The following is a 23,635-nucleotide window of genomic DNA, read 5'->3' on the forward strand; positions in this document are numbered from 1 at the left end:
AATGTCTCTTGGAGGTGTGGCTGGCCAATGTTTCAGTGATCCAAGTGGCACTTGGAAAGCTTTCAACCCACATTCTTTATTCTAATCACACACTCCTCCCAAAAGAGCCAACATTTCCAAGGTTTCTGGTGCCACCAATTCCTGGTACCATCAGCATTTCACAGTGTACATTATGTTGGATCTCTGCACATCCTGCTTCTAGACTGGGCATCAGATGTCTGGGACTCACCAAATCAATTCCCAGTCATTCTTATGATTTACAGTTCACCAAATTACACTGCTGTTGTCTTTTATCCTTGTTTTTCCTGCCATTGTGGGTCTAAGTCTTTTAAGACAAAAAGAACTCCCTTTATTGTAGTTTTGGTGGATTTTGGCAGGGAGCAAAGTCAGATGTGTGCTCAATCTGTGGTCTTTACTTTCAACCTTGCAGCATCACAGTGTTTCAGGGATGTCTCTTGGGAACACTATGCAACAGGATTTCATGTTTATCTATCCGAGATGCTCCGTATTTTAAACAGCTCAGTTTATTCCTTTTCCATCTGTGATGACTGACGATAAATAAGCAGTATTGCTATCATCTTCATTCTGTTTTCTATTTATCATGCTTTCCCTTGTTTACCTTTTTCTCTTTCAAGCCCTCCCTTGGTCTTGTTTTTTTTTTAGCCCCTTTTATTTATTTCCCTTTTTGTTTATGGAATTATACATTCTATTCCTATTCTTCTGGATACTCTTACTTTCCTAATATGTACACTTGATTGTAAATTCAAGTGTAATACACCTTTATCCTCCTTTCAAACAATACAAGAGCTTTGAAATATTGGTTTCCCCTCCTATATTTTATGTTATTGTTATCTAATCCCCCTAAATGAATTATTTATACTGTTGGGTTTTAATTCAATCCTTATTTATAATTACTTTATACTGATATACCACCCCAAAATACATCACTTTGGCATAAGGACTATTCGGAGCTAAAGGCAAGTGAGAATCAGATAGAAAAGAAAAAACCAGTAACTCTCTTCTGCCCCCTCCCCTTATTTGCCTAAATGCGAGAAATATATTTACAAAGGTGTTCCCCCTCTCTAATAGAAAGAACATATTTCAATACTGGTGACAACTTCAGATCCTTACCAGCCCCAGGATGGAGATATAAGCAACTTCATTAACTAACCTTCATTGTCCATGAATGCCCCATACATGTACCTTCCCATATCTCCTCCTTCCCTTTGTCTTGTTACTTCTCCAGAAATGGTTGTTCTTTTGTCAAAATGCTACATAACCCCACATTCTAATCACGCCTTCTAACTTATTTCTGTGTTTTTCCATGTGCATGTATTTACTACATGTTAATAAAACACGTATGCACTTATTTTGGTAAGCTGTCTGCCGTCAATCTGATTTGCCAAATCCCAGCCACAAAACCTAGGGTAGCCAGAGAAGCACTTTCCTTCCCTAATACACATTCAGTAACTTTTCACTAAATTCTATCTTGTTACTTGCATTTCACTACTTTCCTGTGGACTTAGTTTCTTTCATGTAGTCTTATCTAGTTCTTCTGCAAGAACATGCAGGTAGTAATCTTTAGCACTAGTCTACTAGGCAAGCTAACTTTACTTGCAAGTAGTAAATTTTTGCCTGAAAAAAATCTTTATTTTCTCCTTGTTCTAAATAATGATTTAGGGTATCATAAAATTCTAGATTTCTTATGTTTTTATTCAATTCTTAAAAGATAATTCTTCCTTAATCTCCTGGCATTTATTGTATCTGATGAATAGTTTATCAGTTTAACTGCTCTTTTATTTATAGGTAATTATCTTTTTTCTTGGGTTGATTTTAAATTTCTTTCTCTTTTTTTTAGTCTGCATTTTCCCTACAATATGCTCAGGGATGGATTTCTTTTTGTTGATTTCAAATAGGACTTTTTGTGCTGTCTAAATCTAAAAGCAGTTTCTGTTCCAATCTAGAAAAGAAAAATTTAACCACAAACTTCCTTTCTCCTATTTTCTTCTTCAGGATCTTCTATGAGACAGAATTTTGTGCATTTGCATTCTGTTCCCACGCCTCTCAATTTAATAATGTCTACACTCTTATCTCAAGAGTCCTTCACTGTGTTCTTAGTTGGCAACTTCAGATCTGTTTCCAAGTTCAACAATTCTTTATTTTGTATAATCTCCAGTTTATTTTGATCAAGTTTTAAAATTATCAGCATAATTTCAATTTTAAGAAGTTCTAGCCGGCTGTGGTGGTGCATGCCTGTAATCCTAGTATTCTGTGAGGCTGAGGCAGGACAATCACAAATCCAAGCTTAGCCTGGGCAATTTAGTGACTTAGCAAGGCAATGCCCCAAACAGAAAAAATTAAAAGGGGTTAGCAATACAGCTCAACACAAAGGCCCTGGGGTTCAATCCCCAGTACTGGGGGAGAAGGGACTTCTGTTTGGTGTTCACTCAATTCTGTCCATTCTTTTTTCATGTTGTTGGTTCTTTTATCAAGGATTATTCTTATCATTTGTTCACTATAAAGTTTCACTTTAAATAATCATTGTATATTTCTTTTAATATCATTTTACTATTTTTAGTTCTTAAGAGTACTGAGTCTGCTATCGATTGTAGGAAAATATGCTGATGCTATCTCAGAAAGATTCTATTTTTAGTGTGCTTCATTGTGAATTCAAACTCAGCAGGGCTTGTTTTGGGAATCCCATGAGTTCTGACATCTGACACTGACAGGTTACATGTTTGCTTCTATTGAAGCCTTAGGGATTTTAATTGTCTTTTACCAGTTCTATGCTAATTTTTCCACTGGGACTTGTCTTACTGCACAGACAATCACTGGAGTTGAGGGTTTTTTAAAATCATTAATTAAGTTTATTGGTACAATTTAGACACACATAATGATCACACTGACTGTACAGAATTTGTACCTGTACATGATATATCTTGATTGATATTTTTTTCTTACTGGAAATATTTTTCTCCTTTCCCACACAAGTCCCCAGGCAGAATTCATGTGTGTGACATACTCCCTGAGGAGTTCCAGTCCCCTTTTTATGGAAGGGGACTTTCCTAGATTGAGCACAAATTCTCACATGCTGTCACCTTACCCAAGAAGTGTGTCATCTCCCAGGATAGCTGACCCTTCCATCAAACACTGAGCCAATGTTGTCAAAGGCAACTTTTTCTAAAAAGGAAACAAACAGCAAAGGAAAACTACTTGCAGTAGTCACCATTTAAGTCTAAAATAGCAAAGTCATATGCCTACCTAGCTAAGAAACAAATTGACTTTAAATATGTTTAAAACTAAAAGACTAGTACACAATGATGCAATGGACTTAGAGATATCAATTCAGAAAATTAACATGGAATTAAATTCAATAATTAGGAAAGTTAGCCTAAGGTTTACATACTACATTTTAAAATGAAGTAAGTTGTCAAGAAGGAAAAAAGAATTTCAAACTTATGTTCACAAAGATTTGAGCAATATGTTCGTTTCCAAAAATCAATCTTTTTTTCTAGAAGAGTCTATTAGTTCCATTTTGTAAACAAGGTAGCATACATTTGAGAGAGAAAAGTGCTCACAAATGGTTACAAGGCAAAGGAAGTGCCAAAAGAAGGGTACACTCAAAAGAAAATACAAAAATGCCTTACAAGTATATGAAAAGATGCTTTTCATTAGTCATTAGAAAATTCAAATCAAGGCCACAGTGAAATATCGCTCGGCTTTAGGCCGGGGATTTAGCTCAGTGGTTCTACCGCCTGCCTCGGAAGCACAAGGTCCCGAGTTCAATCCCTGGTACCAAAAAAAAAAAGAAATATCACTTGGATGGCTGTAATATTAATATTAAAAAAAAGAACATAAATATTGGTAGGTATGTGTAGAAATGCATTGCTATTGAAGGTTTTTAAATGATGCTGAACTGTGGAAAAGTTCAGTAGTAACTCAATATGTTAAACAGAATTACTATATGGCACAGGAATTCCATTCCTAGGTACATACCCAAAAAAAGTGAGAATAGGTATTCTAACAAAAATGTACATAAATGTGTAGAGTAACAGCCAAAACATGGAAACAATTTGAACTAGATGAATAAATAAAAAATGTGGTCTGTCCATACAATGGAATATCATTCAGCTCTGAAAAGAAACAAAGTCCTGACATGTGCTACAACAAGTATGAACCAGAAAATATCATGCTAAGTGAAATATTCTAGATTAAAAGGACATGCTATATCATTCTATTTATATGAAATGTCTAAGATAGTAAATCCATAGAGACAGAAAGGAGATTAGAGGTTGGCAGAGACTGAAGGGAAAGGAGGGTCGGGAAAAGACTGCTTAATGGTACAGGGTTTCCTTTTTGAGGTGATGAAAATGTTTGGGAACTAGACAGCCATGATAGTTGCACAATATTGTGAGTGCACCAAATGTTAAGATTATTGCCCCCTTTAAAATGGTAACTTTGGTTAGAGCCAAGCTTCTTGTTATGGTTTGGACATGATATGTCTCCCAAAGTCTCATCTTAGTGAAGGCTTCACCAATGGGCTTTGGGGAAGTGACTGCATGTGGGCTCTTTATTGGGGGCATTACTGGGAGATGATGGAAGGGAGTGGATCATGGGAACATGACCTTGGGGACTATATCTTGTCCCCAACCCCTTTCTCCCTGGCTCATTTTCTCTCTCACTACTTCCTAGCTGCTATGAGGTGAGCAGCTTTCCTCTGCTACCCCCTTCTACCATGATGTTTTTGCCTCACTTAAAGCTTAAAGCAGTGGAGCCAGCTGACCATGCTCAAACTGAGCCAAAATACACCTTTCCTTAGTTAAGTTGTTACTCCCAAATACTTTGTCACAGTTATGGATAGCTAACATACTATTAGAAGAGTGAGGCACGATCTGTCCCCTCCTCACTATGTGTCAAAAGCCCTCTTCTTACAGAGCCAAGACCAACCAGCACACATAGACAGCAGAAGAAAAACAAGGTAGGAACCGCTAGCATCCTCAGGCTTTCCAGTCTTTATAGCCATAGAAAGTTTTTCAAATGGAAAGTGACTGGCTTATACTCAGTCCAGAGCCTCCTGGTACTATAAACTAGAGTTCCCTCTGTAATGCATTTACAAATCCAATACTTAAAGAGGGCGGCATTCCATACAGGAGAAACACACACCAGCAGCAAACAAAACTAGATACTGCTCTTGTGGAACTTAACTTCGACTGGGGAGACAGATAATAAACATCTGTGTGAGTCATCATTTAGATACTCATCAGTATCCTTTTAATATCCTTTATAACAAACTGGTAAACACAAAGTGCATTCCCTTGGTTTTGTGAGCCATTGGTCACAAATGCCAGAGATGGGGATTTGCAATTGACAACTGATGTGGGGAATGGTTTTGTGGGGCTGAGCCCTTAATCTGTGGGATCTGAAACTAACACCAGGAGGACAGGGTCAGAAGTGAATTAAAGTGCAAGACACCCAGTTGGGGTTTGGAAAGTTGAAGAACTGCTTGTGTGTATGTGGGGGCAGGGGGAGATCACATATTTTTGGTCACAGAAGTGTTGCATGTGAGTGTATGTTTTTCAAAAAAGTGGGCTTAATATCCCAGTGTGGGCTCATAGAAAGGGCATAGGTTAAGATACTTGCTCTTAACCAGGGTTCATTTTGTCTTCCTGGGGTCAGCTTGCACTATCTAGAGACATTTTTGGTTGTCTCGATTTGGGGGATACTACTGGCATCCAGTGAGTGGAGGCCAACAATTCTGCTATACATCCCCCAATGGACAGGATAGCCTGCACAACAGGGAATTTCTCAGCTTGAAATTCAGCAATGTTGAGGCTAAGAAAATGATTTAGTTTCCAAGTTCCTAAAACTTACAGAAAGTGAGGATGCTCCAACCTAAAATTCAGACCACATAGTCATACTGGTCAGCTCTAATAAAAAGGCTATTTTGGTTTATGGCAGACAGTCATAGGTCTTGCAGTCCCAAGACCTACTACCTTCAAGGCAGGACTTCGGCTTTCCTAAATCCTTCAAACTTTGACAAAGCAGCAAGGGAGGATTCTGCCTATCATAGAGTAAAGAGAACTTCTGCTAGCCAAGGGGTAGACATTCTTTGGAGAAATACATCTACCAGTAGGTGAGCACAGTTTATCCAAATATGGAAAATGAGACTAGTCAGTGAGTTTCGCAGATAACTGCCTATGTGTGACAAATGAGGTAAACATCAGTGTCAAAGGAACAAGGACAGCCACAAACGGAACACAGTCTTGGAGGGAGGGTGGTGAAGGGGCAGCCAGTGTCATTTCTGCGTAATATAGCTTGAAATAACATGGCCGGTGGTGCCTTGTTCCTTAGCCCGGTAAACAGTAGCATTTTCTCATCATCTTGTCACTTAACACTCATACTGATACTGCTGCAATGTTCTTAAGGGGGAAAAAGGATCGTCTTAAGTGACAAAGTGCCACAAAATATGAAAATTATTCCTGTTTCAATGGTTTTTTGGTTCTCAAGATTTTAATAAGAAAAGGAGAGAAGATTTCTCTGTTTCACCTCTATCATACTTATTTATCTATATCAATTTAATTTTTGAGCTGGGCCTTGCCTTTATACATAGAAATACTTTTCATATATCATTTTCTATTGTGCTACCTTGTTTTCTGTTTTTGATGGTGGTTTGTAGGACTCCATTCATGCCAGTAAGTTCTGTACCACTGAGCTACGTCTCAAGCCGTCTTTCCTTCTTTAAAACAGCTACATAAATGACTAAATGAAGATGGCCATGTATTTACTCAGGTCCTCTACCAACGCTGTAAATACCCCTCTAGGAGGAATGCTGAGGTGAATTTGAGGGCTTGGATGCAAGTGCAGGAAAAGGAGGGTTAATGAATAAAACTCAGTAGAATGTAATGAGTTTTTATTTATGACAATGCTTTAAGAATTAACAAACGGAAAGGAAGCTGCCACATGACAAAAGGAAGAAGTGGATTAAACTGGTTTACTTTTATATCAAAAAGGAATAGGGCACAAGGACCCGAGTTCAATCCCTGGTACCAAAAATAAAAAGGAATAGGGAAACCTATAACCAAAGGCAGTAGATAAAATGTTAATGGATGATAACCTCAAGCAGACAACAAATTATTTTCATTTCTAAATTCTCTGGATGAAATGTAAATTGAGGTCTCAGTAGAAGCCAGGCACTATAGCCACCTCACATCACCTCCTGACTGTCTATCACTAAGGTATAATTTGCTCTCCCTTCCAACCCTTTGCTCATTCCCACTACATGTATAAAAACATGCAATTTTCAAAGGAATAAACTGCCCAAAGGACTATAAAAGCTGCTGCAATTTGTTTCCCTCTGGTGCCGAGGATCCACGCTGAGAGAGCTGGTCCCAATCCTTGGTGAATATTAGGGAACATCTCAGCAAATTTCATGCTGGCCAGTAATGTTTCAGAGTGAAAAGGAAGTTTTTAAAATAAAATTTTCCCTGGCTCTAGAGTTCAGATAGAACTTTTAAGAAAAAAGACAGAATGTCCCAGGGCTTAAATGCATAAATCTGAGATTCCTGAGATGATTGTTCTCTCTAAAATTATCTTGGGCATAAGCTACACCATTTGTAGGATGACTCAGACACAAGTCTCATTCTAATATCCACTGCTCCCCCAAACATTTTATTCTCTCATCCCTTATTTCTGAAAACTGCTTTCTACTATTCCCTAATTCCAAGTCCAGGCAATGTGCTCTAGTGTGATTTAATGCTCAAAAGACACAGCCCAGGTTTGTGGCTCAGGGCTCAATAGTTCTAAATGGTCACCTGGGCCTGACAGTGGAGCATTACTAACAGCAGCATGTCGGATATCTGTAATATTTGCATAATTTAGGTTCTGTGCTAGGCATTTATACAGATTACCTCATTGAACTCTCAAACAACTATATTGGTTATTGCTATTACCATTTCCCAAATGGTAATAACTAAGGCTTATGAATTAAGAAGTAATTCACTTTCCCAAGGTCAGGCAAAATTAGAAAGCATTAGGGCTGAACTGCAACCTTGGGTAGTCAGATTCCAGTAAGCTCTGAGCCATCATGCTAAATTTCCTGTTACAGAACAGGAAGGGTTCAAATTGGTGTGCTAGTGTTTAAGGCAGGTTCTGTGCCTAAAATACTCACAGACCATCCATCCATTCAGGACACAGATCTATTTTTATCACTGCCTACCATGTGACAGGCCATTTTTAAGGAAATGAAAATATATCTGATAGAGCGACAAGATCCCAGCTCCCATGGAGCTTACACACTGGCAGCAGAAATCAATGATCACAGTGACTTCAGATACTCATACATGTCATGAATAATAAAATAGGGTGATAGGACAGGAGAGGAAGGTGCAAATGAATTAGGTGGTTTGAGAAAGCCTCCCTGAGCAAGTGACATGGAAGAGGAACTGAACAATAAGAGGTTGCTGTTACCTAGCTTCCAGATGGAGGCCAGAGCAAACTCAAAGGCTCGCAAGAGGGATACAGTACAGCATTTGGTTCAGAACAGGTCAGCCCAGCCAGAGGAAGATGATTGACAGGAAGAAGCAAGAGCTGAGCTCAGAGATGCAGGTAGAAGACATATCACCAGGGTCTGAGGGCCAATGTAAGGAGTTCAGATTTTTATTCTACAATGGGAATCCTTTGGTGAGATTTCAGCAGAAGTGGGATATCATCTGATTACCACTTTAAACACTCACTTGGCTTGTTGTAGAAGATGAAAAATGGAGGAGGAGGAGGAGAGGCTGGAGGAAGGACATCGTAGGAACCACTGTATAATGCCAGATGCTTGAATGAGTGTGGTACACGTTAAAGCAAAATGGAATTTCTCTGGAGGAAAAGCCGGCAGAGAGCTTGGCTATGGGGTATGGAAAGGAAACAATAAAAGATGATGTCTAGGGGGCTGGGGTACGGCTCATTGGTAAAGCACTTGCCTTAAAAAAAAAAAAAAGATATCTTGGTTGTAGATTGGAGCAATTGGTTAGATCTTTGCTAGACCTTCCAGGTAGAGCCTGAAATGCTGCGGCTCTTGGGGTTCTTAATTCAATGGTCATTTGTCTTCTCAACTTGTATTTTCCCCCCAGGGAATCTCAACTGTATGAATTCAAGAGTCACTCAAACCAAAGTACATGAACTCCCTTCTCCTTCCTTGTACCTCCACATCCATTCAATTATCAGTGTGAATACTCTTCCCCCATTTCTACTGGGTATGCACATCTCTCACTCTTCACTGTTCCTATCGCTCCCGCACACATGATTCTTATGGTTATCTAACTGGCCCTCACTTCTATCACAGCATCCATCCTATTAACCTATTATTCACATAATCATGAACAAATCTGATCATGTGGCTCTCTAATAAAACCTTAGCCCAGGAGGTACAAGCCTGAAACTTTTAAAGGTACATAATAAAAGTTTAAGTGTTGTAAGTTATAACTAAACTGCTAAGGAACTACTGACCTTCTTAAGAGAAATAATAACAACAACTGATAAGTATTCCAATAAAACACAGAGGTGTGTGGACATCCATAAAGTCCCTCCTAATCCTGAGGCTCTATGACAGTAGCTAGACTGAGAGGCTATGACCCTACCTGCTCACCTACCTGCTCATGTTGGTTGGCATCATTCCTTCCATAGGTAACAATCTTGAACTTCTTGATACCTGACCTGCCTAGCTAGTGTCTGTCATCCAGACCTCCCTCTGTCCTTTTCCTGATCTTTCTTATTTATTTTCTTTTAGATTCTCTTTTTAAAATTCCTTTTTCCTCTTCACCCATTCCATAGATCTCGATACATTTCCCTAAATTCAACAAACTACACATATTATTTCAGTATTTAGACAATTTGAAAGTGTCACGTTTCCTATTAAGCTTCCTGATGTGTTATTTTAGAACAAAATGATTTTCTGATTATTAGTCAGTCATAGGATACTAAAGAAACACTGATAAATCCAAGAAACCACTGACAAGATCTAGGACTTGAAATCCCTGATCTACCTGTGCTTGGGCACCATACCCATTGCAGAGTTCTTCCAGGTCAACTAAACAGGTTCCCTGTTTGCAGGTCCACTGCTGCACACATGTGGCTGCAACCTTCAGGGCTGACAATGTCCCTCTATGAGAAGCCGGATGGAGTGTGTTCTCACAGGTGAATCACAGCCGGTAATGGCAAACCTATCTCTCTGACATATTTTCATTTCTTGGCCTCCCTTGCAGCTAAAGAAACACAAAATAAATTCTGAGACAGATTTTTTTCTCCCATAATTCATGCTCTAACCACCTGCTTATGTGGCTGTGTAAAGACCTAATATCTGGAGCTGCAGCAGCCACATTACAACCGTAAGTGGGAGCTCAAGCATTACAAAGATGTGACCCAAAGCTGCTAAATAAGGTTTAGGAACAGCTACTTCAGACACCTTGTTAAGTGAGATGTTAAATGTCTTTCTGCTGAAGTCAGTAATGAAGACTTTTATTTTCTGTATTCAGATGCTCTGACCAGGTCTTGGGGCCTTGGGGTTTTTGGAGGAACTGCCCCTGTAAGGGTTGGACAATTCCTAGAGAGAGCAAACAACTCAATCAGAGCACACTTTCCATATACAAACCAACCAATTCAAAGCCTACACTCCAGCCACTTCTTTTACCATTTCCCGCACTCCAGGACAATATTCTTTTGCCCTAATTGCCCCACTGGAGCCAGGTACTAGGCAACTAAGGACAGCCCTTACACCGTGAATACTGTTGAAGTTGCTCAAACAATGCAATCCTGAACTTGCTTACCCTGCCTCACTTGTTTCTGCCTGCAGAAATTGTAATAGTCTCTTGCTTACATCCATGCTCTTCTGCTCCTTGACCCACCCTGGTGCTTCCCTGTATGACCCTGTGTGGCCTGTCCTGTCCCCTCCTCTTTGGAATTGTGAGGAACACTGTCTTTTCAACAGCAGTCTCTTCTGATCTCTTGCCATACCTTAAATTTGCCAGCAAGTCACTACATTTTAGAACACTCAGGGAGCCAAACTTCTTCCTGGTAGAATTTTCAAGGCTCTCAATCCAATGACAACTCCACAAATCTAGTTAACTCTGTCTTATCCCAGAAAAAAAAATGCTAGTACTAATTGGCTTATAAACACCAAAGACTGGTTTCAAGCCTCTGGTGATAACAGTTAGATGGTACTCTTGATATCAATATATACCATACTTAAGATCAGTTATTTTAAAAAGAGTGCTTCCTGGAGTAAAAGAAAGGATGTGGGTCAAAGGCAGGCATGGCTCCAAGCCCCTCTCAGGAATAGCTCCCAGAGTTCCACATTTGATATACATTAGATAGAAGGATTTTATGTCCAAAGTAACTTTACAAACTCTTGTTTTAGATTACTCAGGTTCCCTTTGCTGAAATTCCTGACATACACAGAATTATTTCTATAGCTATTTTCCAGATCTGTGAGTTTTATTTACACCACATACAAGTGATTCCTGCTTGGAATATAGGTTAAAAATCCCTAATCTTACAATACAAAATCCAACCACTCCAAACTGAAACATTTTAAGCATCAATATGATGCCACAGTGGAAAATTCCACACCTGACCTCATGTGACAGGCCACAGCCAAACACAGGTGCACTAAATATACAGCATAAAATTAACTTCAGGTTATGTGTATTAGGTGTATATGAAACACAAATGGGTTTCATGTTTAGACTTGGGTCCATCCCCAAGATCATTCTTATGTATACGCAAGCAGTATTAAAAAAAATGTGAAATCCAAAACACTGCTGGTCCCAACATATTGGATAAAGTATATATTATTAAGAAAGAAGAAACCAGGGCTGGGAAGAGAAGAAAAAATGACTGACAGAGTAAACAGAGCAGGTATTTTCACTTCAGAAGGAGACAGGAGGAAGCCCTGGGTGTGTGACCTGACAACCAACAGAGACAAGGCTAAATCAAGCTGGGGGATCAGTGAGGCCATGTGAAGAGGAAGTCAACACTAACTCTAGGTCAGAAAAATCTGACAATAAACATGTAAGTTGTAAACTCAAGGAAGGACTAAAAGTCCTCCCAGATTACACATCTCTGGTATTGAATCCAAATCATGTCTCAGAATATCTTACTGTCCAGTAGACTTGAGGGAAGCAGGGGTTAAGAGGAAAGTAAGACTGTCAAGACTGTTTACACCAAGAAGTGTGAAATGGAACCATATTCTACAATGCCTGTTATTACTGTTATAGGTTGTAAGCAAAGATATTAGAGCAGCTTTATTTAGCAAGCCCTCTTTACTGTTTCATTATAGTGAAAACAATTTTCAAGGGCCTTTATAGATCACTTACAACCTCTAAAACCATGGCATCATTTTTTCCATGAGATCTTAAAGTGCTTTTGGGGCCAATGGAATCTATGAATGAGCTGAATCACAGGTGAGATGTCCAGCAAGGATAAAGCTCCCCTCAAGGTGGGGTTTCAGGTTTGCCTCTGCCACCCTCCTGTGAGCCTCACTCTGGGGAACTCAAGAAGGAGGACCTCACCTTGCCTGGGGAGGGGTAATGTTTCAGGCAGGGATAAAGGGCAAGAACAGTGCAAGGGTTGCCACTCTGCAGAAATAAGAAGCTATGCTTGCTTGGTTAATGCATACACACATTAAGTGGGTACATAAATAGCCACAGAAAACAAGGCCTGAGGAGTGGGATCCTTGCCATTGGGAGGCAAGTGTGAGTTGCCCGGGACTCTATGAAGGGCACTTACAGAGCGCTTGTCTGCCTCTGCCCCTTGCTGGCCCTGCAGACACGCAGTGAGCTTCTTATGCGTGCTGTGGGACACTTGCTTTACCAGCTCCAGGCGCTTCTCCACCTGCAGACAGAACAACAGGGGGTGCCATGGGGGAAAGGCAAGGTCAGGAGAGGTGAGGTCATCAGCCTGAACAAGCTTGACCCTGTCTCCCGGGGACTCTGGGGAAGGTATCATCCAATGCTGGAGAGCTAGATGGGGACTGACTGGAGACACGACAGCTCTCCTGCTAACCTTAAAACGAAGACTTTAAAGCTGTCCTCAAGAAACTTAGCTAAATCATATAGTCACTTTCAGCATCTGTAGGGGTTTGGTTCCAAAACCCTGTCGATACCAAAATCCACAGATGCTCAAATTCCTTATATAAAAAGGCATAGTAAATGCATCTAACCTATCCACATCTTCCTGTAAAAATTACATGTAGATTATTTATAATATTTAATACAATGTAAATGTTATAAAATGCTTGCTCTACTGCATTGTTTAAAAATTAATGACAATAATAAAAGTCTGTATATGTTTAGTACTGATACAATCTTTTTCTCAATAGTTTTGACCCACCGTTGGTTGAATCCACAGATGTGGATGTGCATATACAGGAGGGCTAACTGTATCCAAAATCTAAACCATTGTTGTGAAACACAAAAAGTTATAGCTCCAAGCAGTCTGTACACAGAGTCCCAGGAGCAGCTGATACAGCATGGAGAATGGCTTTATTTTAGAAGGGAAAATGGTGACATGAGCCCATAGTTGGTGACAGCCTTACCTGAAGAAGGTCTTCACTCAGAACTTCAGTCTTTTCTGCCCTAAAGAGAAAATTGAGAAATATATCAATAACAAAAATAAAAATAAAATATATTAAAAACACAGTCTTATAATTATTCCCCACTCTCATCTCTTAGCAAACATTAGGAAAACAGAGGCATTAACAGCAGAAGCTCCTAGCAAGAGAACATAGAGACAATTCTGGAAGTTATAGGGAACCTTAAATAAGAAACACCTGTAACATGGCAAATAAGATACTCTTGAATTTCCTGCAATAGATCAGGAGCTGAATTAACCACAACAAACATACACTTCTTTTGTTCACAGACATGTTTTGTTGTGTTTTTTAAGTCACAGAATTAAGTAGGTTTCTACATCTATGTTCCTTGGCCTCCTCCAAGCAAGCAAGCAAAAGCAGCAGAAATCTGAGAAGGAATCAATAAAAGACAAACGCAGGGACAGTAACTGAGTCTGGGCAAGTAACACCAATGTCTGGCAACCAAGTATTAGGTCACTATTCTCAAATGACATGATTGTTTACACAGAAAATGCTAAGAAATATACAAAAAAAATAAAATTACTACATATCACTATATAAGTTCAACAAGATTTTATGACCCAAGATAAACATACAGAAATAAACTATTTCTACATGCTTGCAATGAACACTGAAATTGTAAAAAATACCAGAGGCAATAACTTTAAGAATACAATTCTTAGGTGTCAGTGTACCAAAACATACAAAGAAGAGAGGAAGGGGGGTGAGAGGTGGGGAAGGGGAAGTAAAAAGAATTAAGATGTGTTATGTGCATGTACCAACTCTCCACAAGGAATGCAATCTACTGCAAATAAGTACTAATAAAAATTTAAAAAAATAAGAATTTTAATAGGCATCTCACACACACACACACAAATACACACACACACACACACACACGACCCATAAAAAGAACTTGCAGGCTGAAAACTACAAAGTGTTTATGAAGGAAACCACTGAAGAGCTACATAAATGAAGAGATGTATCATGTCTGTGGACTAGAAAATGCAACGTATCAAGAGTGACCAAAGCAGCTGGGGATTTAGCTCAGTGGTTCCGCTGCCTGCCTCGCAAGCCAAGGACCCAAGTTTGATCCCCAGTACCAAAAAAAAAAAAAAAAAAAAGAGTGACCAAAATATATGGCGAATTTTTAAATTAAAAAAATTTATTATAGCAAAAGACACATTGCTATCAATCACCCTCAAAAACCTTCCCACCAGCTTGAAACACACTTATTCCATGGTTCTTACAAATTTCTGAGGCAGTTCTGGAAGCCCTCTTTCGTGAATGTCTGTACATGAGTAATAAAAAATACAGTGAATGCTGCTGCCACTTGCCTTTCAAAGAAAAGGCAGATGTGTAAAAACATTACAATGTGTCCTCATTCATCTCATTCCCAGGATCTGGCACAATGCAATCTCTGGCTCTTCCCCAAAGTCAAACCCAAAATCAAAATGACCATTAAAGGTAAACACTTTGAAATGATTCCGCACATCAAGGCAGCCATGACAATGAAACTAAAGACACTCTCAAAAGAGGACTTTCTAGAACTGCTTCGGAAAAGTGGCAAGAATGCTGGGATAAGTGTGTTTGAAGCATGGGGGAGTGTTTCAAGGGGTATTAATGGCAATGTGTTGTTTACTGCGACACATTTTTAAAAATTTAAACATATATTATACTTTTCAATCACACCCTCACAGCAAAGATGCCAGTTTTCCCCAAACCAACCATATATTAAATGTCATCCCAGTCAAGGTTTCAACAGGATTTGCTGTACAGACTGTCTCTGAAACTGATATTAAAGTATAAAGGAAATAAAATAACTGAAACTATTTCTAGGAAGAAAACTAAAGTTGTTGGAATCACAAGATCCAATTTTAAGATATACTATAAAATTAAATAAAAGTATAGTATTGGCAAAAGACAGAAACCTAGATCAGTGGGACAGAATAGAGTCCAGAAATATATGAGACAAATATGACCAACTAATCTTGACACAAGCACAAAAGTAACTCAATGGAGCAGAAGAGTCTTTGCAACAAATTGGGATAGAATACATTGATATGCAAAAATAGGAATCCTGGCCCATTCTCCACAGCATATATAGTAGTTAATGTATGAAGTCATAGACTTCAATAAAAAACAAAGTTTGGGTTTTTTTGATGTGTGTGTGTGTGTCCAATACTAACAACTGAACCCAGGGGTGCACTATCACCAAGCTACATGCCCAGATGTCTCTATTTTTTATTTAAAGACAAAGTCTTGCTAGGTTGCCCAGGTTGGCCCTAAACTTGTGATCCTCCTGCCTCAGCCTGCAGAATAGCAAGGTACATGCCACCATGCCTGGATTAAAGGTACATGCCACCATGCCTTGGTTAAGTCATAACATTTTCCCAGAAAACATAGGAGGAAATATCCATGATACTGATTGAAACCATGGGTTCATAGATACTGGTACAACAGCAAAAGCATGATTCATAAAAGAAGAAAAACCCTGCTACAATTAGACTTCTTCAAAATGAAAATCTTTTGCTCTTTGAAACACTGTTAAAAGATGAAAATATGGGGCCGGGGCTCAGTGGTTCTGCCGCCTGCCTTGCAAGAGGAAGGATCTGAGTTCGATCCCTGGTACCAAAAAAAAAAAAAAGATGAAAATATAACACCCAAAAAGAGAAAAAATATATGTGCATCATATATATAAAAAAGAGTTGTATCTAAGTTATACACAGAATTCTCATGTTCAATAAGAAAAAAATTCTCTTAAAAATAGGCAAAAAACCTGAGCAGAAATTTGACCAAGGAAAATACGTTGATGCCAAAAAAGCACAAGGAAAGTTCCTCAACATTGTTGTCCATTAGTAAAGTGTGAATTGATACCAAAATAAAATACAAGAGGTGGGGGATTTAGCTCAGTGGTTCTGCCGCCTGCCTCGCAAGTGCAAAGACCCAAGTTCAATCCCCAGCACCAAAAAAAATAAAAATAAAAATAAAATACAAGTACTAGAATGGCCACACACACACCACAGATCTCAAGTTCTGGAGAAGATGGAATCCCTGGAACTCTCACAAACTGTTGGGGTTAAACCCTAAATAATGACACAGTGTCTTAGTTACTTTTCTCTCATTGCTAAGACAAAATACTCAATGCCCAAGTTAAAGAGGAAAAGTTTATTTGGCTTACAGTCTGTAGAGCTTTCAGTCCATAGTTGGCCTGGCTCCAAGGCAGAGTGGCATGGCAGAAAGTAGCAAAGGAAGCAAGCAAGGGGCCTTATTGGCATCTTTCTGCCGCTTTTATCTTATCCAGGATACTAAGGGTAGGTAGCATTCACACCCTTAATCCTAGAGTGCTTGAGCCTAGCACTGCACCATGAATCAATTCCAGCATCAAACTCTAGATCTAGCTACCTCTGAAAAAGCCCCACCTATGACGCCATGAGGTTTTAGGGGAACATCTAGACACACGCCATAACACAAAGCCACTGTTGGAAGAGTATGATCATTTCTTATAAACTTGAATTTACACTTGCCACATGACCTAGCAATGCTACTTGACAGAAATGAAATTTTATGTTTAACCACCCCCCAAACACACACACTGAGAATGTTGATAGTTTTATTTGTAATACTGAAAAATCTGGAAACAAACCAAATGTCCTCCCACGGGTGAAAAGGTAAACAGACTATGGAACATTTGCACAATGGAATAGTCTCCAGCAATACACAGGAATGGAATATTGACACATGTTATGACACGAATCAGTGTCAAAACCATTATGCCCAATGTAAAAAATCCCATCTCAAAAGGTTAGATACATAATGATTCCAATCATATTCCATTAAGAAAAAGCTAAACTGTAGGAAAAGAAAGCAGAGCAGTGGGCGACATGGAGTGGGGTGGTTGACCACTAGAGGGTTGACATGAGGGAATTTTTTGAGGTCATGGAACTGCTCTCATTTTGCTTATGATGGTGCTTACACAAATCTATGTATGTGTTAAGACTCACAGAAGTCCACCCAAACGGTTAATTTTATTTTATATAAATTTTTAAAGTAAAAAAAAAAATAGAAACCTTTTTAAGAGTTGACAACAACACCAAGTAAGTCTAGGAGGAAAAATTATTGAAATATTCTGAGCTCCTAACAATGTTCTTTAAAGAAGCTGAAATAACAGCTTAGTTTTTGTTAAACTAAGACATGATAAACACTTCAAGAATATCACTAAGTAGGCAGAAACAAAGTATATATCTTCCAGAGTAACACAGGCAAAATAATAAAAGCTTAATGATAGGAACCAAATAGGGAAAAGTAGTGGTGGGTGAAGCAATAGAAAATAATTTAAAAACCACAAAGTAAAATAGTAGATACAAGTTCAAATATATTGAAAAATATCAGTGGACTAAATACTTCAGTAAAAAAACTAAAGATGACCAGTCTGAATATAAGAAATACAGCTTGATGCTAATCATAAAAGCTGTATGTTAGACATAAATAACCTAAGTTTAAAGAGAAAAAGAAATAAACTTTGAAAATAGACTTTGAGTGGAAATATCAAGTTTCTATTTTTGTTTTGTGGTGCTAGGTATAGAACCCAGGGCCTCACACATGACAGGCAAACGGTCTACCACTGAGCTACACCCTGAACTCCAAGCTATTTTTAATTAATATAATAGACTTTGAATGGATAAAATTGCAATATAGTGATAAAAAAGTTTAACTCATCAAGAAATTATGAGAATTCTGAACTCAGGTATACCTGATAAGAATCACAGAATATATAAATACAAACTGACAGAAGCTCAAGGAAGCCCTAAACATTATAACAGAAGATATCATAATTCTTCCTTCAGTTAACAAGAGGTAGTAAAGCTATAGGGTATTTGAAAACTCTAAAATAACAGAATTTATTTGACAGGCATATAAAGAATTCTGAATCTAATCATAGAGAAGGTGAAATCTTCTCACGCACATAATTCATTTCCAAAAACCAATCATTTTACCAGCCGTCTCAGTTAACTTTTGTCATTGTTGAGACAGAATTATCTGATACCCACAAGTGAAAGGAGGAAAGGTTTATTTTGGCTCACAGTTTTTAGAGGCTTCAGCCCATAGTCGGTCCAAGGGCAGGATGGCAGAAGAGCATCACAGAGGAGAAACTTCCCATGGCGTGGCAGGCAGGAAGGTAGAAAACAGCCGAAGCAGTGAGCAGCAGGATATATTCCATACAGGCTATAAGCCTTATTGATTGGTGCCACCCATGGCCAGGATGGGGCTTCCATTATCCACACCCTTAATCCCAGTATCACACTCCAATCCAGCCACCTTCAAAACTCCCCAGCCATGACTGCATGAGGTTCTGAGGAGACATCTAGATAGAAGCCATAACACCAGCCTATAAAGCACTTCTCAATAAACAGAAAAGGATGATAGATACATACAGATAATGTTCTCTAAAAACAATGCAATGTACATTGAAATAGGTAATAAGTTAAAATGTAAGATAAAATAATTTGAAAATGTTTAAACTCTTAAGTAGCTCATAGGTCAAAAAGAATTACTGTTAGAAATTTTAATATTTAGAATTGAGAAACAATGAAAACACTTCCTATCAAACTTGTCAGATAGCAGAGTGATACTTATTGCTTATATTAGAAAAGAGACTAAGGTACCTGAAAAATATAAATGTAGATAGAATAAACTTCAATAAAATAGAAGAAAATAATAAAGAAATTACTAAAATAGAAAGAAGTCAATATAAGTTAGTTCTTTGAAAAGACTAACAAAATGGCAAACCTCTACATGATTTATGCAAGATACAAAACTATGAGAAAGAAAAGATAAATGATATAAAAAATAAATATGGAATATAAACACAAGTTGCAGAGATGAGAAAGAGAAATAAAACTTAGGAACAATTTTACTCAAAAATGTAGACAAAATGGTCCAATAGACAAACAAAACAAGTGAAAATTGACTTAATTAATAAGAAGCCTGAAGAATCTTACATATATTAAAGAAATGAAGGCAGCAACTAAATATCTTTCCAAAAAGAAAACAGGACCAAGATGTTTTGTAGGTAAGCTTTCAAGAAGTGTTAATTTCCAAATTTACACTCTTGTGTTAGCTACTTTTCTTTCATTGTTGAAACAAAATATCTGACACCCAAAGTTAGAGGTGAAGGGGTTTATTTGGCTTACAGTTCTAGGAGGTTTCAGCAGCAAGGCAACAAGAAAGCTTAACAGTGTCTTTCTGCTCCTTTTATCTTACTCAGAATTAGCCAAACCAATCATTCATGTGTAGTGGTTTAGTAATCACACTCCCTTAATCCTACCATCACACATTCCAGATTTAGCTACCTTCGAAAAAGACTGCATGAGGCTTTTGAGGGACATCTAGATAAAGCCACAACTCTTAAAAAAGGAATAGGGCCAGGGATGTAGCTCAGCAGCTCCAAGCCTACCTGGCAAATCCAAGGTCCTGAGTTCAATCTCTGGTACTCAGAAAAAAAAAAAAAGGGGGAACAGAAAAAGAAGCAAAAATATGCATCTCTTAGGAGACAAGTATCACCAGAAAAGCGCAGTACAAGAAAAATGAAAGATCAGTCATATACATTTAAATGATACACCATTTCTCAACAAAATAAATTAATGCATTATGAACAAGTTAGATTAACTGCCAGAATGTAATTCATTTAAGTTTAGAAATCTGCAAGTGTAATTCATCACTTTGCCAAACAAAATAATAAAAACAAGACTCAAAAATTCAAATTATTTAGTAAAATTTGTTGCATCTCATGACAAATATAAAAAATAGTTTTCTTCACATCTATGAGACTTCAATAAATTTTTTTTCAGTACTCAGAATTGAACATAAGGCTAGGTAAGTGCTCTACCATTGAGCTTTATCTCAGCCCTTTTAAATTTTATTTTGAGATGGGTCTTTCCAAATTGTCCAGGCTGGCCTCAAACTTCTCGTCCTCCTTATTCAGCCTCTCTAATAGCTGGGATTACAGGTATGCACCACCCTGCCCACCACAATCAAACATCTTAATAAGGATTTAAAAAAAAAATTTTTAAAGTTCAACCCAAAATATACGTAAAAATGTAAAAGAGTTAAGAATACATATAACCAAAGATTATCCTTGAGAAGAGTAATTGAGAGAGCTTTGCTACCAGATATTAAACTTCTCAAATCACAGTAATTAAGAAAATACATTAGGAGTGACATTGGTCATTGGAATACACGAGAGTGCTAGGAACAGACCCACTCAGATATAGAAAAATGATAGCTGGTAAAGGTCATATCTATGATTGGGAAACATGGGGAGGAGAAAAGGAATTATTTAATAAGTAGTATTCACCAGCTGTTTATACATATGAAGGAAAAAAGAAAGTGGGTTTCTACTCAATACCATGAGAGGACTAATGTGCTCTCGCCTGCCCTGCCTGCTTGCCATTGACTATTTCTCCTCTGTAATGCCCCTCTTCCATGCCACCCTGCCTTGGACTATGAACTGAGACCTCTACAAACTGAACTAAATAAATGTTTCCTCCCTTAACTTGTGGGTATTGGGTATTTTGTCTCATCAAAGAGAAAAGAAACTAAGACAACTTCTTAATAGAACAATCCTTAATCTATGTTTGATGCACCCTAACATTTTCTACTATGCTCATTAAAGTGATTTTACTATCACTAATGGGTTGGGATCTGCATTTGAAACACAGGGATTAAGAAGAGAAAAAAAAATTGGAACATATTCACATATTGACATCCAGTATCATGTGGTAATAAAAATGACAATACAAAATTACCCAAAACAATGTGAGTGAAATCTTAGAAGTGTAACATTGGCAAAAAACAAAACAAAATGAAACAAAACAAAACAAAATAGAAAAACAAGGCTCCAATAATTAAATTATGATACTATTTTCACAAAGCTCAAAACCCAAACCATTAAGCAACACTTTATGAAAGGATAAATACATATGTAGTAAAACAAAAATAAAGCAAGAGAAGTTCACCAAACTTTAAATACTGGTTTTCTGTGGGAAAGAGATTAAATCTGGAAAAGACATATAGAGATCATCACCAGAAACTGTAATGTTTTGGTTCTAGATTTAGTTCATGGCATCTTAGTATGTTTCATAATATAAATATGGAAATATCTGTAATTAACGCATAGAGCAAAAGATGTAGAAAAGCTAATAAAAACTAAGGACTAAGTATTTATGCATAGATGTAGCATAAATAATTCTCAGAAGACTAAAAACACAATGACCTACCTACTGGGAGCGTCCCTGAGTGAGAGAGGAGCCACAGACCTGCAGGGAGAGCATCAGGGCAGGGCGGCCAGACTTGCCCCATCTGTCCAGTGCACAGCATGGGACACTTTGCTGAGAAGCTGAGTTGTGGAGCACAGGAGGGCTGGGCCCTGGCTTCCCTACCCCTTGGTTCCCTCCCAGGTACTATGGTGGCCTCCCCAATGGCTGCTCCACTCTCCCTTCACCTCAGGTGTCCAGTACAGGGTCTGGACAGCTGCTGCCTTCCACTTTAAGGTTCACTTCAGTGTAGAGGCCTCACATGTGAATTCTGTGGCCAACAATTTCAAAACCTGTATACATTTGAGTTGGAAATTCTATGTGTAGAGATCTGTTTGAAACAATAAGATTTATAGACACATATTTTCCCTTCAGTTCTGCTTTGGTTTTGAAAAGCTGGAAAACACTTCATGTTCAACAGCAGAGGTGCTGAGTCAATTGTAATATGAAAGCCACTGGAAATGTGAATGGATGGTTGACGGGGTCATGTCCATTTGTACATGAGATGACAGAACAGCTCATGGCCTGGCACACTCCCTACCCAGCAGCAAAGGAACACAGAGAGGACAGAAAGAGAAGCACTTTGCAGGGAGCCCATGGTTACTGGGTCAGACAACTATGTCCTTTCTTTCATTTTTCATTCATATTTCATTCTTTATTTTACTTTAGTAAATATTTCTTGTCTTACAATCAATTCCTTTAAGAATAAAAACTGGATAATTTACTGAATAGGGGAGTAAAAAAAGGTAAATTTTAATATTGACCTGTATATGATTACAATACTCATAAAATTCTTCAAAAATCACTGAACAGAGATGTGAAAGATTTTCCACATCCCAAGCACCAGAGCTACTCACCATTAATGGCTGGGCACCTCTCAGGCTGTCTCTCTGCCTCTTTCAGTCTCTGTCTCTTGTTCTCACACAGATTCATTAGCATGTGTACAGAATTTCATCTTAGATATGTCATTTAAAAATGAGATGCTTCATACAGGCACCCCTCACACATCCGTGTATCATTTTCATGTTACCAGTTTCCTTAGTTTCTTTCCCTATGGGCCTAGATAGACCCAACTTAGTAGCTGCACACCATTCCCTGGTACACACAGCCCAGACTGAGTGTTTGATAAATATCCCACATGGATGTTAGGGAGGGTTCCAGTTTCTTCCTACTTCCACCAGTGATGTGAATAATAGTCTTGAAAAAGAAATCTTGAAAAGCTGTGCTGCTCTTTGTAAAATGATTCTCATGTTTGTATGTAAGATGAATCTCTAACATTAGCCTGCTATTAAAGGACACACATTTAGAAGTCCAGTGAGCTGCCACACAGGTCTCTGAGAGAAGAGCATCCATGGTCATGTCTTCTAGGGGTCCTGCCACAAATAAGTGGCTCAATTTTAGGGCATCCTGACAGGTAGTTATAGCAGTTAGTCACATATTAACTACACATAAATTAAGATAATAAATAAAAGTATTGTAGCTGCACAGCTATGAGAGCAACAAGCTCTCTCCTTGGAAGGAAAAAGATCTTGTACCAGAGACAAATTCTGCTCAATTTTTTCTTTTTTGGGAAGAAGAGGGCAGTACTGGGGACTGAACCCAAGCGCTTCACAATTACCTACAACTCCAGCCCTTTTGAGACAGGGTCTCAGTGAGTCACTAAGTTGTTCAGGCTAGGCTCGAACTTTCAGTACTCCTGTCTCAGCCT

General features: G+C 38.3%; 1 protein-coding gene across 14 annotated transcripts in view; it reads right to left on the reverse strand.

The window, feature by feature from the left end:
- Arhgap44 (Rho GTPase activating protein 44) overlaps positions 1-23,635 on the reverse strand; it is a 188,894-nt gene that overhangs the window by 70,513 nt on the left and 94,746 nt on the right. For 11 of the 14 annotated variants that reach the window (XM_087204396.1, XM_021249000.2, XM_087204400.1 and 8 more), the window contains exons 2-4: positions 13,577-13,616; positions 12,769-12,873; positions 3,104-3,180 (exon numbers count right to left, since the gene is read on the reverse strand). In XM_087204396.1, the coding sequence (XP_087060522.1) occupies positions 3,104-3,180; positions 12,769-12,873; positions 13,577-13,616 (222 nt within the window). Of the gene's footprint in view, positions 1-3,103; positions 3,181-12,768; positions 12,874-13,576; positions 13,617-23,635 lie in introns of those variants that run through there. The other 3 variants (XM_013067811.3, XM_004870739.4, XM_021249001.2) reach the window with 3 other exon arrangements.

This window comes from Heterocephalus glaber, unplaced genomic scaffold, assembly GCF_053883595.1.
Source record: "Heterocephalus glaber isolate CG9 unplaced genomic scaffold, H.glaber_assembly_v1.0 deba00000474, whole genome shotgun sequence".
Classification (NCBI taxonomy): domain Eukaryota; kingdom Metazoa; phylum Chordata; class Mammalia; order Rodentia; family Bathyergidae; genus Heterocephalus; species Heterocephalus glaber.